This window comes from Frieseomelitta varia, unplaced genomic scaffold (assembly GCF_011392965.1).
Source record: "Frieseomelitta varia isolate USP_RPSP 00005682 unplaced genomic scaffold, Fvar_1.2 scaffold_254, whole genome shotgun sequence".
Classification (NCBI taxonomy): domain Eukaryota; kingdom Metazoa; phylum Arthropoda; class Insecta; order Hymenoptera; family Apidae; genus Frieseomelitta; species Frieseomelitta varia.
In genome coordinates, this window is record NW_025109984.1 from 477,046 (window position 1) to 494,235 (window position 17,190).

The 17,190-nt window shown below is 35.2% G+C and overlaps 3 protein-coding genes across 13 annotated transcripts in view; 2 read left to right on the forward strand and 1 right to left on the reverse strand.

Moving 5' to 3' along the window:
• Positions 1-35: 35 nt before the first annotated feature.
• Positions 36-2,715, forward strand: LOC122528617 (TAF5-like RNA polymerase II p300/CBP-associated factor-associated factor 65 kDa subunit 5L). 4 transcript variants are annotated; one of them, XM_043653932.1, is made up of 10 exons: positions 36-163; positions 267-424; positions 517-856; positions 948-1,180; positions 1,283-1,465; positions 1,548-1,700; positions 1,768-1,915; positions 2,031-2,199; positions 2,287-2,470; positions 2,551-2,715. In XM_043653932.1, exons 1-10 carry the CDS (start codon positions 95-97, stop codon positions 2,681-2,683), a joined length of 1,770 nt encoding a protein of 589 aa, XP_043509867.1. In that variant the 5' UTR covers positions 36-94; the 3' UTR covers positions 2,684-2,715. The 4 variants fall into 4 exon arrangements, with proteins under 4 accessions (XP_043509867.1, XP_043509868.1, XP_043509869.1 ...); XM_043653934.1 differs by lacking the exon at positions 36-163 and having other exon boundaries at positions 299-424; positions 517-525; positions 609-856; XM_043653935.1 differs by lacking the exon at positions 36-163 and having other exon boundaries at positions 317-424; positions 517-529; positions 609-856.
• LOC122528616 lies at positions 2,706-13,841 on the reverse strand. Of its 7 annotated transcripts, none has more exons than XM_043653931.1 (13): positions 13,715-13,841; positions 9,014-9,562; positions 8,019-8,211; positions 7,579-7,901; positions 5,572-5,780; positions 5,440-5,467; positions 5,212-5,352; positions 4,071-4,300; positions 3,821-3,926; positions 3,673-3,738; positions 3,458-3,564; positions 3,125-3,355; positions 2,706-2,956 (listed from the first exon to the last, which is right to left on the reverse strand). In XM_043653931.1, exons 2-13 carry the CDS (start codon positions 9,545-9,547, stop codon positions 2,830-2,832), a joined length of 2,295 nt encoding a protein of 764 aa, XP_043509866.1. In that variant the 5' UTR covers positions 9,548-9,562; positions 13,715-13,841; the 3' UTR covers positions 2,706-2,829. The 7 variants fall into 7 exon arrangements, with proteins under 7 accessions (XP_043509866.1, XP_043509865.1, XP_043509864.1 ...); XM_043653930.1 differs by lacking the exon at positions 13,715-13,841 and adding an exon at positions 13,328-13,648 and having other exon boundaries at positions 3,125-3,352; positions 3,488-3,564; positions 9,014-9,633; XM_043653929.1 differs by lacking the exon at positions 13,715-13,841 and adding an exon at positions 13,328-13,648 and having other exon boundaries at positions 3,488-3,564; positions 9,014-9,633.
• A 937-nt stretch (positions 13,842-14,778) lies between these two features.
• LOC122528618 (serine protease snake-like) overlaps positions 14,779-17,190 on the forward strand; it is a 6,550-nt gene continuing 4,138 nt past the window's right edge. The window contains exons 1-2 of one of the 2 annotated variants that reach the window (XM_043653936.1): positions 14,779-15,577; positions 16,409-16,609. In XM_043653936.1, the coding sequence (XP_043509871.1) occupies positions 15,265-15,577; positions 16,409-16,609 (514 nt within the window). In that variant the 5' untranslated portion in view covers positions 14,779-15,264. Of the gene's footprint in view, positions 15,578-15,672; positions 15,723-16,408; positions 16,610-17,190 lie in introns of those variants that run through there. The other variant, XM_043653937.1, reaches the window with a different exon arrangement.

Below are 17,190 nucleotides of genomic sequence, written 5' to 3' on the forward strand. Positions count from 1 at the left end.
TACGTACTTTCAATGATTTTTGTTATTTGACATCTTTTTTTATGGTTGGATCGTTTAAAACTTTTGAATGTAACCAACGTATAATTTCAAAAAGATGAAACGTTTAAAGAGCGAGTTAATTAATGCTACAATTGAATCATATTTAAAACGACGTCATTATCAGGCATGTTATGTTCTTATTTTTATTTCATAAATTTTATTTAATGTTGAATTACCTACTAAGAAATATGACATAACCTCATGCTACTTTCGAATATCAATTATAGACTACCGACATTTTCTGTAAAGGCAATCAAATACATTGCCGAACAAGTGATGAAATGACTCTCAATGCAACTGCTGCTTGTGCCACATCCCAAGATAATTCAATCATTTTTAGTGCCATTAGCATTGATGTTACAGCTGCAGATCAAGCTTATCAACGGTATGTCTCTCCTTTTTTAAATTTCTTTTATAGCTTCAGAATGTTAAATTAATCTTTGTTGACATTACTTTGAAAATATACATTTCCTTCAGGTTAAAGATGTGGGTAAATATAGTACTCGATGATAAATTAAAAATGGAATTAAGAGGACTTTTATACCCCGTATTTTGTCACTTGTATTTAGAGATGCTACATGCTGGTAACAAACAAGCAGCAATTCAATTTCTAAAGTCACATCAGAATGAATTCAACAGCGAAACGGAGAAAGATTTTTTAGAAGAATTGTCCAGTGTATTTTCAGTGCAAGATATTGAATTAAGACCTTTAGTTAATTCATTTAGAACTAGAAAGTATAAAGTGGATATGTCAGATATTGCTCACTTATGTCTTCAACAATTTCTCTCAAAACATGGACACATAATATTAATGCAGGTAATAAAGTCATATTATACTGAATGTTATATATATAAAATTATCTATAAATATTCATTTCAATTAATAATATGCAACTTTTTATTTTTAGATAATAAACACTCATGTGACAATAATTAAGAAAGTGGATGTGCCTGAAACAGACGCAGAAGGATGTGAAGAAGTAAGCATACGTTCTGAAGTAGGGATTAATGGATATTTAGAACAACCACCAGGTACTGGAGCTGATCGTGAAATGAGAGAATTGCAAGAAGCTATAAGATTAATTCGAAATAATGCTCATCAACCTCTACGAATATTTGCAGTAAATAATGCTGTTGAAAAGTAATTATATGCATAGGAATTTATTTATATACAAAATAATTTTGCTCGAGGTAGCGAAAATTAGAAAACCGCAAAAGTCATATAAAATATTTATCTTTATAGTGCAAGTAGTGGTGTAATTCCACCAAATATGGACAAATTAGCAGTAGGATTTAGTACAACAGAAATAAGGTTGTGGGGTATAAATGAAACAGTATTAATTAAGCCAAAGTATGAAGAACCTTCCTTCACGTTTGCTTCTGATATTCCATTTTTACATAAATTTTACGATACGTCGGATCGAACGTAAGTGTCTACAAATTTCTTTAAATTTCAATATATACATTCAAGTAAAACAATATAAAATTATGTGTTTTTACATCTCAAGGACTGAAGGAGGGGCAGTGATACTTAGAGGTCATACAGATATTGTACATGACTTAAGGTTTATTCCAGAATCGGATATTTTACTTTCTGTATCTAGTGATAAAGATATGAGGGCATGGAGACTTAATGATTACACATGTGCCGCAATTTATAGGTACGTATTTCTATTAATTACGCATAACATAAAATTGTCGTTATCATTAAAATGTAATTTGTTTCAGTGGTCACAATTATCCTATATGGTGCATGGATCTTAGTGTATTTAATCTATATGTAGCAACTGGTTCTCATGATAGAACTGCCAAATTATGGTCTTTAGATAGGATATTTCCATTACGCATATTTGCCGGTCACTTCTTAGATATAAATGTATGTATTTCAAATAAAACGAGAAATATTCCTTTTCATATACTTAGGAATTAGTATACTTTGAAAAAAGATGAAAATTTAATTTTTGTGTTAATTTACTTACTTTATTTTATAGTGTGTCAAATTTCACCCAAATGCTCGATATTTAGCAACTGGGTCTGCTGATAAGACTGTGAGATTATGGGATAAGGATGACGGAAATTTATTAAGAGTATATATCGGCGCACAGTCAACGATTTATAGTTTAGCTTTTAGTCCAGATGGGAAATATTTGGCAGCTGCAGGTCATACAATTAATGTTAATATTTCGTTTTCGAATACATATTCTATGTTATTAATTTTGTAATTCATTAATTAACATCTTATTTTAGGCGATGACAAGTCTATTTCTATTTGGGATTTAGCAACTAATGCATTGTTGACTGAACTTAAAGGCCACGAAGATACGGTTATGAATTTAGACTGGAGTTTTGATGGTCAATACATTGCCAGTGGGAGTTTGGATGGCACTATTCGTTTATGGCCTACACATGATTATATTAAAACTGTTAATAGGTAATTCTTAATGGTAAAAAGTTGAAAACAGACTTATCTTTAATATTATGAAATTATATCTCGATTGTATTGTTTTACAGCAATTCATCAAACTTAGTACCTGAAACAGAATCACCACAGATATTCTCAACTTACTGCTCGAGCATACTCTCTTTACGTTATTACAATAAAAATAACTCGCTCGTATGCATTGGAACAGTGGATAATTTGTAATATACAGAAAAAGAATACGATATATTTGTAAATTACGTCTTTTTATTATTCCTTGTAAATATTACTACACTAATATAAAATATCTTTAATACTGCAATACCATAACACAAAAATGCTAAATTTTACTATTAAAACCTTTTAATGCACTACGTAACAAATGTCGAAGTGATTTGTTTGGCATAAAATCCGAGAAGGAAGATAAACGTAAACCATAGAATCGGTCGCCACGTTTCAATATTTCTAGTTATTCGCAAAGGCTCGGTTGTTCGTGTACTGAAAACAACATGTTTCATAAACATTAAATGTTTTGTAATAATTTTTTACGTTTCATTATAATTTTAAGTATCAAGCGTGAACTAATATATTCCTTTGTTTATTTTCTATTTGATTGTGTAGCGGTTTTTTTTCTTTCTTTTTTTTTTTTATTAAGTGAATAATTACCATGATTTTAATTGTTTTTCAACAGTGTTAGTTACACTTGATTCCAAAAAAGAATTCTGTTTGACAATCAGTCGATCTTTGTCTTTCGCATTACTAGCAACGTCACAGTTTATATTACCAACGATATTACTTTGGTTGTTTCTCAAAAGATTGTTATTTTCTTCAACCGAGTTCCTTCTCGACTCAGTGTGCTCGAAAATGTCTCGCAGCTCGACGACACTATTTGCACTGCTGAAATAAGGGAACGTCCTTATTACACTTGATTTTTCTTCCTATCCCTTAGAATTTTAGTTATTCTATTACTACGGAAGGAAACAAGAAAATAGTACAAACTCCGTTCGATTTAATTTTTCGTTTTCCCACCTCTGCGTTTCGAAGCATAGCGATGGCCGTCTCAAATTAACTCTGCCGGAAACAGAGTTACGTTGCCTAGGGATTTCCTGAATGTAAAAAAGAGTAAAAATGTTTTTTATTAAGCTGCAGCTTATTCTACAGTTTTATTTTAGTTAGCAGCGAAGTTACGGAAATTAATATGACAAAAATATTGCCTTTATCACGTCTTGCGAACTCAACGGTCGTGAAATCGTAGCGATGCTCGCTCTTCTTCTAGTCATCTGCAAATAAAATCAATCAGGAGAGAGAATTAATCAGTTTCACGCATGTAGCGTTGCCCGACGTTCATTCTCATTTTCAAACCATTCGATTGTTGCAGGGCAATCCATTTCTGTATCGAAGTTTAGGTAACTCATCCCCCATCTCTCCGGTTTCTTCTATCATGATGTTGTTTTTCAACAGTATCTGCCTGAAAAATGATAGTTTCTAAATATTAATTATGAACATTATTTTTCTATGGTAGACAGTTTCTAACAAACTGATTGAGATTATATTTCATTTCTCATTATGAAACAAACGTAGGAAGGAAAATTTCAAAAAACTTTATATTCACCTGATGTCTGCGATATCTGCCGCCAGATTCTCACATCTGGATCGTAGTAACTGCAGATACTTGTCACCTATAAAAATTGCTCGAGAAATTCTGTGCTCTTGATATACAGCTCCGAGTGTTTCAGCGGCGCAAGAAACTCTGTGCGCAGACCGTGTTATCGTGTCCAACCGGTGACGGATATTTTCCACTTTATCTATCGACTCTTGATCCATGCAAAGTGGGCACAGACTCTATTCAACGAGAAACAGCAAGTAATATCAATTAATATAATTATGTATATGTAATATAATATAATTATATTAATGCCAATATAATTATAATTATATAATAATAATATAATTATATCAATATCAATTAATATAATTAATTTGAAATGTATCAAATTCTTTTGCAAATGCAGAATAGTGCGAAATGTTTATATAAATGTATAATATATATATAGAAATATATTTATATTTATATAAATATAAACGTAAAATACTGATGTATTTCTCCTCAGTGTTTTTAACCTCTTGCGCTGGAATGACGTGCCACGCACGTCGAGAGTTTTTCGTTCCAAAATTGCAATATTTTCTCAGTTTTAAGTATATTTTAAGTGAAACAAAATAGGCGAAACAAATAATAAATTTATTACTTCTTAAGAATTTCTATCCAGTGATATTATACCGATGAGTTCGAAAAGAAAATGACGAATTATTGCATACGGTTTGGTCACTCGTTATGGTCCGCAATCAATTGCCAGCGCAAGTAGTTAACCTCTTGCGCTGGAATGACGTGCCACGCACGTCGAGAGTTTTTCGTTCCAAAATTGCAATATTTTCTCAGTTTTAAGTATATTTTAAGTGAAACTAAATAGGCGAAACAAATAATAAATTTATTAAATTACTTTTCAATAATTTCTATCCAGTAATATCATACCGACGAGTTCGAAAAGAAAGCGACAAATTATTGTGTACGGTTTGGTCTCTCGTTATGGTTTGCAATCAGTTGCCAGCGCAAGTGGTTAACCTCTTGCGCTGGAATGACGTGCCACGCACGTCGAGAGTTTTTCGTTCCAAAATTGCAATATTTTCTCAGTTTTAANATGTCTACTTAAAAAAAAAAAAAAAAAAAAGAGACACGCTTGACAATGACACAATACCTTTATATCCTCTTGCATCTTTTGAATTTCTTCCATGAAATTTCGTTCCGACTGATCCCGTTGACGAAGTGACAATATCATCCTCTGGCGTAGAGTGATCCTATCCGTGCCAAGTCCTATCGAGAACGCGATATACTTGCGCTGAAATTAAGGACATAAAAGAGACAGACATTTATATAGGCTCGAGAATCAATTTATAAACATTGTGAAATATAGGGATGTTGTAACCTCGAGCTCGTTCTCCGATAGATTTTCCCTGTAACAAGCAACAGAGAGAAAGGAACAGTCTAAATTGGTACTATTGGCCATTATTGGTAAATTAAAAAAGAAGGAAAAAAAAAGAAAGAAGAAGAATGCTACCTGTACACGCTGTCTATGTCCTTGGAGCACGACAGTCCCATGCTCTGCAGCCTAGTGTCGCTGAAGCTAGGAAAAACTGGGAATTTCTCCTTTCGTTCTTCGTCTTCGGAAGTTTCTTCCTCCCCTCTGACGCATCTGCAACGACGTTTCGCGCGATGATATCGCTCGCAGTCGCCTTCCGACAAGGATCTCCTCGCGGCGAAACATTTCTGCCAGTTATCAAACGATACATATATACATATATACGCATTTGCTTTGAAAAAATATCATTTCGTTTCTTAAACAGACGTCGAGTTTTTCACCGTTTCTCTCTATAAATACCCCGTTACGTGATTCGAGAACGAAAGAAGAATTTCACGCTTACGCTTTATTTCGAATTTTCCCTGAACTGTGTTGCACACACACACATACACGCGCGCGCGCGCGCGCGCGCCTGACGCCTTTTGCTTCCAGAGAAAATATTATTTTTCCTATCGGAACGGAATAGATCTCACCAGATGTAATCGCGACCATGTGGTACAGTTCCGATTCAAGGTACGTGCGTGCATAATATTTCGAATGTCGAAGGTCTCCGTCGCGAAGTTCATCAATGTTTCTTCCTTTCTCCCGTTCGTAGATTAAATTGTATATTCCAAGACCGGAATCGTTCTGACGGTTAGAAATAGCTAAAAACTGTGTTTAATACGTTTCGAGAGACATGTCAATAACTAAGAATAAAGTTTCTTGCGTGGACGTAAGTGTGAGCGTGTGTTCGCACGCATCCAAACTCTCAAGGCGACTTCTTATTTACGGAAAAATTCGAAGAAATTTCGTTTCAGTTGTAGAATTGTGATCGCCAATTATAAAGTAAACAGATCGTAAATACAGTTATGAAGAGATACGATGTAAATTAAATAACATATATGTTTATAATAACTAAAATAAGTAAATTAAACTAAAATAAACTAATTAAACTAAATAAACTGAAATAAAATAAACTAAATAAATAAATAAAAAATAAAATAAAATAAAATAAACTAATAAAATAAAAAAACTAAAATAAAATAAAGTAAACTAAGTAAATTAACTAATAAATAATAAATTAGTAAACTAAGTAAACTAATAAATAATAAATAATAAATTATAAAATTTATAATAACTAAAATAAGTAAAATTATAAAATTTTTAATAACTAAAATAAGTAAATTAAACTAAAATAAACTAAATAAACTAATTAAACTAAATTAAACTAAATAAATAAATAAAAAATAAAATAAAATAAACTAATAAAATAAATAAAAAAACTAAAATAAAATAAAGTAAACTAAGTAAACTAAAATAAGTAAAATTATAATATTTTTAATAACTAAAATAAACTAAACTAAACTAAGTAAACTGAAATAAAGTAAACTAAATAAAATAATAAAATAAATAAAAAAACTAGAATAAAATAAAGCAAACTAAGTAAACTAAAATAAGTAATAATAAATTATAAAATTTATAATAACTAAAATAAGTAAAATTATAAAATTTTTAATAACTAAAACAAGTAAACTAACATAAACCGAACTGAACTAAGTGAACTGAAATAAAGTGAACTAAATAAAATAATAAAATAAATAACTAGAATAAAATAAAGCAAACTAAGTAAACTAAAATAAGTAATAATAAATTACAAAATTTATAATAACTAAAATAAGTAAAATTATAAAATTTTTAATAACTAAAACAAGTAAACTAACATAAACTAAACTGAGATAACTAAACTGAAATAAACTAAACTAAATAAAATAATAAAATAAAAAAACTGAGATAAGTAATAATAAGTTATAAAACTTATAATAACCAAAATAAGTAAAATTATAAAATTATATATTTATAACAACTAAAGCAAAGTAAAATTGTAAATAAGTAAAATAACCGAAATAAGTAGAGAAAAATTATGTATATATACTAAAGTAAGATATACACGGTGCATATGTTATCATAGCAAAAAAAGAATAAAGACATTTTAAAAGGATTACCAACTTGTCTCTCCGTTCGTTCCGAACAGAATCCCTCCGTCACATCTCGATCGTGGATCTCCCTCGAATCCGGCTTCCTGGAGGATTCGTCCATTGAGAAAGACGAGGGCCGCGACAGCGGGCTGTCGTTCTTCGATCGTGACCTCTCGATCCGCGTACACGTCGCGGCGTGCCGCTCGATCGGATCGTCCTCGCTATCGGAACCGATCGAGCTATCCTCGTGACTCGACATTTCACCATCGACTGATGTGTATTTCCCGAGGCGACCGGCACTCGACGCGTTCACAAACGAGCGGGGGTACACCGAATCTTTGATCTTAACCAGATCTGCGAGAATCAGAGAGGAATAGAACAATATACACTTTATTATATTTTTAGTTTCTTTTTTTTTTTTCTTTTTACTTTTTTCTTTTCTTTTCGAGACTTAAGACTCAACAGATTTACCGGTGCGTGCAGCGTCGAATCGCGAACAAATCGAACGCGTATGCGGTGAATTTCCACGTCGGAGCTCGGTCGTTTCGGTTATGCCTCCAGCTTTTTTCTCGGCGAACGATCCAACAATCGAGCCGGCCAACAAGTCGGGCGACGAGCTGTTACGGCGCGTATCGATCGCGACACTTTCATCGGCGACCTGGGATCATTACAGGATGATTATTTTTAACTCTTAACGGTCCAGCGGTTCTAACTTTAGACTAGACTCGGTTTAGCTGTCCAACAAACCGAGAGTGTCAACGCAATACATGCTACAACGCTTACAGTTCTTCTTCCGCGGTATTCAGGATGACTGGCTGGAAATCGGGCCAAGGTTTTCATTTCTCTTCTCGCCTAATTTTCGGCGAGCGATGAAATTTTGTACGATTAATTACAAGCCAGTTGTTCTTGAGAGAGACGCTCTAGACGACTTAGATTTAGATCTACCAGCAAATGTTTAGGTTATTACTAAATAAAACAGTTACGCTGGATCAATTTTCATTAGCGTCGCCGCCAAGCACAAGTGGAAGTTCCATCTCCGCGAAGGAAATATCGTCTGAAATTCGTTTTTCATCGCGTCACGGATATTCCCAAGGCAAATATTTTCAATGCAGTATAGAGATCCAGCTTGAGTTTCTACGAAGTTAATTCCTTCCCCGCGACTCGTATCAAAGAGTATTTCGTTTGCCGCGAAAACACAAAGTCGTTGAAATAGTCTTTCAGATGGGACAAATACCAGCAGGGACCATTAAGAGTTAATCGACGATTACCCATCCGTAGCAGACACGATCCTTATTTAAATTTTTTCATACTTTCTACTTGTTCTTTTTTAAATAAAGTTCGTTTAAAAAAGTTCCAAGAAACGTTAAACGTCTTCGAAAACAAAAATCTGAACGACTGAGGAGTTCAGATAAAGATTGCTTTCGTTACGAATTTCCCTCGATAATTTTCATCGAGATTCAGCTTACCTCGTGGCTCTCATTATCGTTCGACGACTCGGTAATCGCGGCGTAATTGTCGACGATCGTGCCCTCTCGAACTTGAGGCAACTTGAATGCCATTGACGACAGTGAGTCGGCGTTGGAAACTTGGTTGTCGCTCGACTTTCCACCGATTGCGAGTCGATCACTAGGCGGAGAGCCGCTCAAGATCGACGGACGATCTCTCCTCTGTTCCACGTTTGTTCGTCGATCGTTTGTTTGCCGATCGTTCCTCGAATCGACGTCCTCTCGAGCCCTCTCGATCCGCACGGACGGGCTGCTGAACGTTCTTCGAAAGTCCGCAGCGTTTTGCCTCTCATTCTCCTGGTCGATCTGCGTGATCACGTCGAACGATCGATAGAACACGGACAACTTTCGTTTCGGGATCTTTGACAGATCGGTGTTGTCCGACATGGTCGGATAGTCGGTCGCCTTCAAGTACGTGATTTGTCTCTGATCTGCATTGTCCGCGTCTCGCCGCTCCGATCGTTCCTTACGATCGCCCGTCTGACAATTTTTCATACTCGGCTGCGTCACCTGATCGAATTATACGTAATTCTGTAGTGTTGTGCTTGCGTGTGATTAACATTGGATGGCGGATGGTGATTCTACGTGAAAAAATAATAATGAAACAAATAATAAGTAAAATTCGAAAATAAAGAGCGAAGCTTTTTTCGTTCGGAGCTTCGTTCTCGAGATAATCAGCTTTGATCATTCTTCGAGCGCGCTCTTCAACGCCTCTTGATTTTTATTTATACGGCCGCACAAAATCAAAAGTTTACGCCGAAAGACCGACGTAGTTAAAAGAAAATCATTTTGGCGTTCGTAGAATTAAAAACGGAACAACGGTTATGCATACAGCGTTTTTAACAAATTTCTACGTTAATCACTTGCGCTAGTAACTGGTTCGCGGACCATAACGAGCGACCAAACCGTATGTAATAATTCGTCCAGTTGAAATTCATCGGTACATCGCTGGATCGAAATTACCAAGAATTAATAAATTTATTATTTATTTCGCCTGGGTTATATTTCAATATACTTAAAACTGAGAAAACATTGCAATTTTGGGCCAAATATTCTCGACGTGCGTGCTCTTTCAGCGCAAGAGGTTAACAACCTAAGTTTTGAAATTACAGAAGTATCTTATTTTTCATTTCTAAACTCGTATTAATAACCAATCGACATTAGGAATGATGTTAATTTTATTCCTTATTTTCGACTTATTTTTTTCACGTAGAATCACCTCCACTTCACGTGTATGTACTATCGACACTGGGACACCATGTATAGTTTACAATAATTCCTTCTAGGACAATGATGGCGAACCTATGACCCGCGGGTCAGACACTGACCCACGCAGGCTTTTCAAATGATCCACGCGTTGATTTTTATAAACTTGTCATCATATATATAAAAGAATTTTAATTATTTTTCGAACCTCTCTTTTCAAAAAATGTTAAGAAAATTACAAGTGTTCGGTTAGAGCTTAAAAGTGAGAAATAAATGCATAATTGTGTTTTGTGGAGGATTTACGACTTGGTTATGTATACATATAGGTATTTCAAGTCTTAAATGTTAGGTGAGTTACTTGTGTCCAAAAAATTTTATATAGCGCTTACGATTAAACAGATGTAATAAACACTAAAAAAACACACTAGATCCCATTCTCAGAATGGGTAGCTTTGCTAGGTTTTTTTTTATTATAATAAATAGAGAACAGACAATAAAAAATATTAAGAAATAAAGTATATATATCTAATGTATAGTGCAGGGGTGACTGGGCATGATGTCGCCCCTTTTATATCAATTTTTTCACATCGACATTTATTTTTTTGCTCTTCACTTGCAAAAGTAAAAGTTGCAAAACAAAAAGGAAACGTAAACTTTCTAGAGGATTATAAAAGTGAGAACCAAAGAAAAATAGTTTTTAACCATCCTCTCCTGCCTTTTTCCAAGTGACGCCACTGACTTAGTGACCCACGAGCTAATACTAAAAAAAAATAATGAACAAAATTTGACCTACTTCTCAAAAAGGTTCGCCGTCGCTGTTCTAGGATCTAGGATCGTTGTAATCGAGAAAAAAAAAAAAAAAAAAAAAAAAAGAATCGGAACACGAGAATGCGAATGTTCGATTTCCAGCGAGGGCAAGTTCGCGAAAGTCCCGCGGAAAGTCGTAACACAGTTAACAGCTCGACGTTAAGAGGATTATATTACGTAACGGCGTGCCGAACGTATCAATGCCAACGAGTAAAGAGTATAGCGACCCGCGGCGCGTCAAATGAACCAGAACGTTTTAATTAACCAGGATGGAAACGGTCTGCGGCTCGACGTTTTCCTCCTTCTCCTTCTCCTTCTCCTTCTCCGGAAAATACGTACAAACAGTTTTGCATACATTAGATCTGTAGCCCGTTAATTAGAACTATTACCGATTTACCCAATTTAGCGCGGCGATCATATCATTGAGGCAATAAATTGGCTTGTCCTTGCCTTGCTGGATGGACAAGCGTATATTAAACATCCAACACATGCTCTCCGAACTTCTACGCGTCAGCTCATTAAGACGCGTGCATGTAACTCGCTGCGACTTACACCACCGGGCGAAAATATTCCGAGCGAGACATTTTTTTCCCGCTCGTCGCTCCGATACGAGATTTTAATCGCTTACAGGAAGAAAAATAGAGTATTTTAATTGGAATGTTGCACGGATAATAGAGTAATGAGAATTTATTGGTCTGTTTTGCAAGCTGTTAATTTATGCTGTTTACGCACTGTTACGAGTTCGACGATTCGCAACGGGCGGCAAAATATATGTACGGAATCTTAATTGCACGGTCAGAAATATCTATCACGTGCTGATAGAGGTTTTAGGTCGGCTAATTTAACGAAACGTTGATGGTTATTTGCCGAAAATTTTAACCTCTTGCGCTGGGAACGACGTGCCACGCACGTCGAGAATATATATGGCCCAATGTTTTCTCAGGTTTAAATATATTGAAATATAACCCAGGCGAAGCAAATAATAAATTTATTACTTCGTAGTAATTTCTATCCAGTGATAATATTGATAAATTCAAAAAGAAGACGAATTATCGTATATTTGGCTTGGTCACTCGTTATGGTCCGTGAACCAGTTACTAGTAGAAAAGATTAACGGGCGAGTTGGATGTGAACCTTTTTCTAAACCTAAATCTAAACCTAAACCTAAACCTAAACCTAAACCTAAACCTAAACCTAAACCTAAACCTAAATCTAAATCTAAACCTAAACCTAAACCTAAACTTTTGAACTTAACCTAACCTAACCTAAACCTCACGAATTGACAAAATCGGTTATATTTATTGGAAAATTCGAACAAATCGTACTTTAATTAGCATCACGTACAATGTTGCAATTACATTTGTAAAATGAACAAGGCGCGAAGTCAAGACCAGTATATAGAATGTTTGACCGTGATATCAAGAAAGATCCAATTATGTCTAAGAACATTAAAAATTTCTACGATTTCGCGCGCGCGAAGATCGCCGTGTTTCTCGAGATCTTTTTCTGGACAGGAAACAGTCGCTGAAACAAATGGTTTTTAAATAATCAGAACGGTATTTCTACATCGTTAGGCCATCGAATTCTATTTCGGCGAATTAATCGGACGAGGTTTTCACTAGCGTCGATTATTCGATCCGAGGGATTTAAAACAACACATTTTTTTCGAAACTGATTCATCCTCGATGGAATATTAAGAGCAAAAGTGAAATAATTGAACTTCGAGCAACTTAATTTATTTCGATTAAATTTTATTTCGTGCAGAAAGATTCACGTTTTCCAAATAACATAACATCATTCACCACACTAAATATTTTTTACACAACGAATTACTCAGTTTGATAGATATTGGAATTAATGTCTTTTTCTTAACTCAAAATGTTCCATCCAGCACTTTTTCATTTTTCCAAGACATTTTACACTCCCACTGCAGTATATTAATGTTAATCTTTTGTTTATATTAGAAAAGTATTAGTATTAAACTTTATAATATTAAACTTAATAGTAAGAAACTATCTTTTTTAGACTTTCAAACAGGTATATATATCGAAATATTTGGAATTCCAAATATTGTGCGTGTTGCACATACTGACTGTATGTTCCAAATCGAATAAAGAAAACACTCACGATACAAAGAAAATTTCCTCCATCCTCTTTCGAAATGATTTGTCAGGTAGAACATTTTTAACTAAACAGGGAGCATTATAACGACAGAACAGTGGATTAAATCGTTAGAAAACAAAGCTAACCAAGTTCTCTTACCTATGTAGTTGTCACAGTGTGTCGCGCGATTTGGACGATCACGCGCTCCGCGAGTTAACGCGTTCGTGTTCGTGTTCTTCACGGAGAAAAATCGTGTGTCGGAGGTCGCGTTCCGCGTGTCTCGTGTCGTTCATTCTCGTTTAAGGTGGCAACAACGGGGTCATAGATGAGAAAATGGAATAATAAAAGCTGGAAGATAAGCTAACCGGGACACGACGTCTAGCACGAACGCTGCAAGCAGACTGAACGCTGCGAACGCGTGTAAAACCGCTCTCTTTCTCGCTCCGTCTTCCTCTCACCGAGTGGTTCTATCCTCTAAGGCCTTCCGGACTTGTCTCTTTTTCCCTTCTTTTCTGTCTTCTTTTTTTTTTTTTTCTTTTTCCTCACCTTTTCCACGGTCGTTTTTCCTCTTTCGCCTTTCGGACTAAAAATTGCACGTTTTCGGAACGCATCTTTTCTCTTCAGGCAAGCGCAACGTGCATATACATATCGCAACGCGATCGGGGAATCACTGGGGACGAACGCAGAAAATCACCTCCCGTATATCATTATAATATCAATTTTTTTTCTTTTTCTTTTTTTTTTTTTCGTTAGTCATTGAAAAATGTTGGAAACATCAAGTCACTCTACAAGTAATAAATCATTTTTTGCGAATAAGTAGCAACTTTGTTCGACATCAACTAGCAATTTCAATCTGTAGTACACGCGTGCAAATCGTGATTTTCGATGTGTCTCAGGGAAAACTACGGTTATTTTTACGCGAGTGCACGTATTTCGAAGAAAGTATTCGGGCCAATGTCGTACACGCGTACGACACCCTTAAGTTCTATTTTTATAGGGAAATCACCGCGAGTAAATAACCGTACAATTGTTGCACAGTTTCCTGGTCGATGTAATTGAGATATGAATAAGCGTACCGGGAAACGAAATCTAGACGATCGAATGCGAAACAAACTAGATATACGCGACTCGTTGGAGTGATTTCTAAGTATTATTGACGATTTAAAAAGAAAAAATGGGAAACGTTAAAATCCGGACAACAGGCAGCGAAACTTCAAAATTATTTATCGCGTGCAAGCTTTTGTTACGGAAATAAATGCTTATCGTTCAGAGTCATCCTTCGACGACCCAACTTTGTATTTCATACGCATTCTTTTCTTCTTTTCATGCCAGTCGTTGAAAGACGAAACTTCATTGAATGAATGTATCTTTTGACTTGTGATTCGGGCGAGATTTCTCGATTTTAACGCTAGAACTACCGACGACTAAAGCATAAAGATTGTATCGAAGAAAGTTAGAGTGCAAAATGAATAGTAAAAAGTTACAAATCACTAAACTTTTTAAATTATAAACTGGTCATTTCGACCATTTTGATCAAGTTCTAGCGTTAAGTATCAGGTAGCTTGGATCAATGTCGCAGAAAAAAGCGTCAATTCTTTCAAACAATCTTTGAAACAATATTCCGACGGTCTGACAGCTGCACCAAGATCCATTATAAGCGTCCAATAATTTTCATTGATCACTAATGGCAATTATGTAAGAATTTTTATCCCAGCTAAGATCAACCAGTTGCATAATCGAACGTTAACTGCACTCCAATTATCGTAATTAATAGTACGTCAAGAATCGTTATTAACTTAATATCAACTAGTAGATTGTCGGCTTGTTTTCTTAAACAAGCATCAATCTCGATCTCGATGTGCTATTGTCACGAACATGTAATTTTTTAACGAATAAATCTCTGATCCGGAAGATCGTTAAAAATCTGTCGTTATCGAGATAACTGACGACTTCTTTCTGCTACGGCATTGTTACAACAGAGAGTCAAAGAATCATCGAATTTTGACGAAGAACGAAAATTCACAGGAATCGCGAAACAACGCGCGTACATTTAATTCCATTGTTCGAATCCGGTTCGTGACATAAGGACATTTCATATGTTAATCGCCGTATTATTGACGCATTATTGTTCATCATTGATTCGCCGGTTTTGTTGTTTTTTTCTTCGTTCCTCTCTTCTCTACCAGGAAGATCGAGCGAGAATCTCTCTACGAGTCTTTCCCTTCTATCTGATTCATGGCATCACACAAGTTTACTTGACCATCAGTTTAGTCTTGAACTGCATGCCACGCGGATTGGTTTATCAGCACCGTTTGTTTCGTTCCTGCTTGTTGACTATAAAGATGTGCAGCGTCGCGTTCGTTTTATTTCTCGTCGTCTTGGCATCCGCGATCGAGGAACAACTCTACGGTAAATACGAGCAAAATGAGTGTCTGTGTCTGTTTAAAATTGATTTAAAAATTTAAAAAAACTCTGCTTGAAAAATATCAGTAGAAGGTCGGTAGAGTTACGTTTTCCTCCGCTCCTTGTTTGAGTCTTCTGGGAGAAAGGAAAGGTTTCTTTGGATTTTTGTCTGGATCTGTTTTTGTCGTAATTAAATTCGCCGGAATTATAATAACCGACTGCCATTTGCCTCTTCGTCCCGAGGTATATCGGTGTGTCATCATGTTACGAACACGGAGGAAACTGATCCTCGCGAATTCCGTATTCCACGATGCAAACGAAACAAGTTTACCTACGGTCAATATGTTTGCTTACAGCACTTGCGACGGCATCTGTTTGTGAAAATATTACGCTCGTTACACCATGCGTTTTCAAATTTCATCGTTGGCACAGTTCTGATTGAGCTAAAACTAAAAGTAAACTAAATTAAGATCGTGGCAAAGTTTGAAAGCAATTAGAAAACGTGCATAAGAGTTACAATATGTTTATCACAAACGTGCAACTTCAAGTTAGTGTTTGCTTCTCTTGAAAATATTTCACTCCAACACGCGGTGGAATCATTTTGTGAGCCGCTGGCAGGCACTTGCACTTGGAGGTCTTTTGTGTGTTTTGTGACGTCATGCTTGTCTGTTGAAAACTCGAGTTCTTTCTACGAATAACTTTGCATTGATCATCACGGGAGTATCAACTTGTGTTTGCAAAAAAGAAAAAAAAAAGAAACAAGTTGAATGTAAACCTAAAACTCTACTTTGGCAAGATTAACCGAGTCGGTTCTTATTTTTTTTTTGTTCCTAATAGAAGGCAGCCAGTGTATACTGGAGAGCGGTGACACCGGCATCTGCAAGAAATTACCCGAATGTATGCCCAGATTGAAAGAGGTCCAGGAAGGTACAAGACAGTTGGACTCCTCGGGAAGATGCGGATTCGAAGGTTTCATTGAGATTGTTTGCTGTCCAGTAAACGTCATAAACAAGACATCACCTCGTTTAGCTGATGTTGGTATGGCTCTGTGAATTTCATTATCGTTTATCAGGTTGTTGCAAAAATATCTTTCATTTCGTAGATAATAATCGTGCAATACTTTGTGTTTTATACCATGTCATTGAATGATATATGTATGGTCCATTTTAATTTATTATCTCTCTTCGTCACTTCGATAGCTCCCCGAAACTTTTATGGTTGCATCAAGTCGGAAGAAATTTCTGGAACAACTTAGTATTTCCTCTACAAAGAAATAAAATATTCTACGCATAATCAAAATTTCTTCTTTCTATATACGAAAATATGCAGATTTCTATATATTATTATGTATTAAAATTTAACTTCACCAATGCAAATGCTTTTACAAATTAAAGATATCGTGGATGATAAGTCTCTATTGAATCTGTTTTGATATACAGGGTGATTCACGTAACTTGCACAACTGAAATAATTTTTTAATTATGTCTAATGAAAAATTGTTTAATACAAAGGTATTAAAGTATGAGTTTAAGACAGATAAAATATAAGTAACAATTTTTTTTTATGTTTTTCAAAATTTTCAAGATCATCTTTATTTTTTTTTTTTTTTTTTTTTTTTT

What these genes read in the sequence shown, in the direction of transcription:
- LOC122528617 (XM_043653932.1), top strand. Translation starts at nt 95, where the DNA reads ATGAAACGTTTAAAGAGCGAGTTAATTAATGCTACAATTGAATCATAT. An exon ending in GACACATAATATTAATGCAG is followed by an intron (nt 857 to 947) that starts GTAATAAAGTCA and finishes TTTTATTTTTAG; the next exon opens with ATAATAAACACTCATGTGAC. An exon ending in TACGATACGTCGGATCGAAC is followed by an intron (nt 1,466 to 1,547) that starts GTAAGTGTCTAC and finishes TTACATCTCAAG; the next exon opens with GACTGAAGGAGGGGCAGTGA.
- LOC122528616 (XM_043653931.1), bottom strand. Translation starts at nt 9,547, where the DNA reads ATGAAAAATTGTCAGACGGGCGATCGTAAGGAACGATCGGAGCGGCGA. An exon ending in ACGATAATGAGAGCCACGAG is followed by an intron (nt 8,212 to 9,013) that starts GTAAGCTGAATC and finishes ATCCTGTAATGA; the next exon opens with TCCCAGGTCGCCGATGAAAG. An exon ending in AGATGCAAGAGGATATAAAG is followed by an intron (nt 4,301 to 5,211) that starts GTATTGTGTCAT and finishes CTCGTTGAATAG; the next exon opens with AGTCTGTGCCCACTTTGCAT.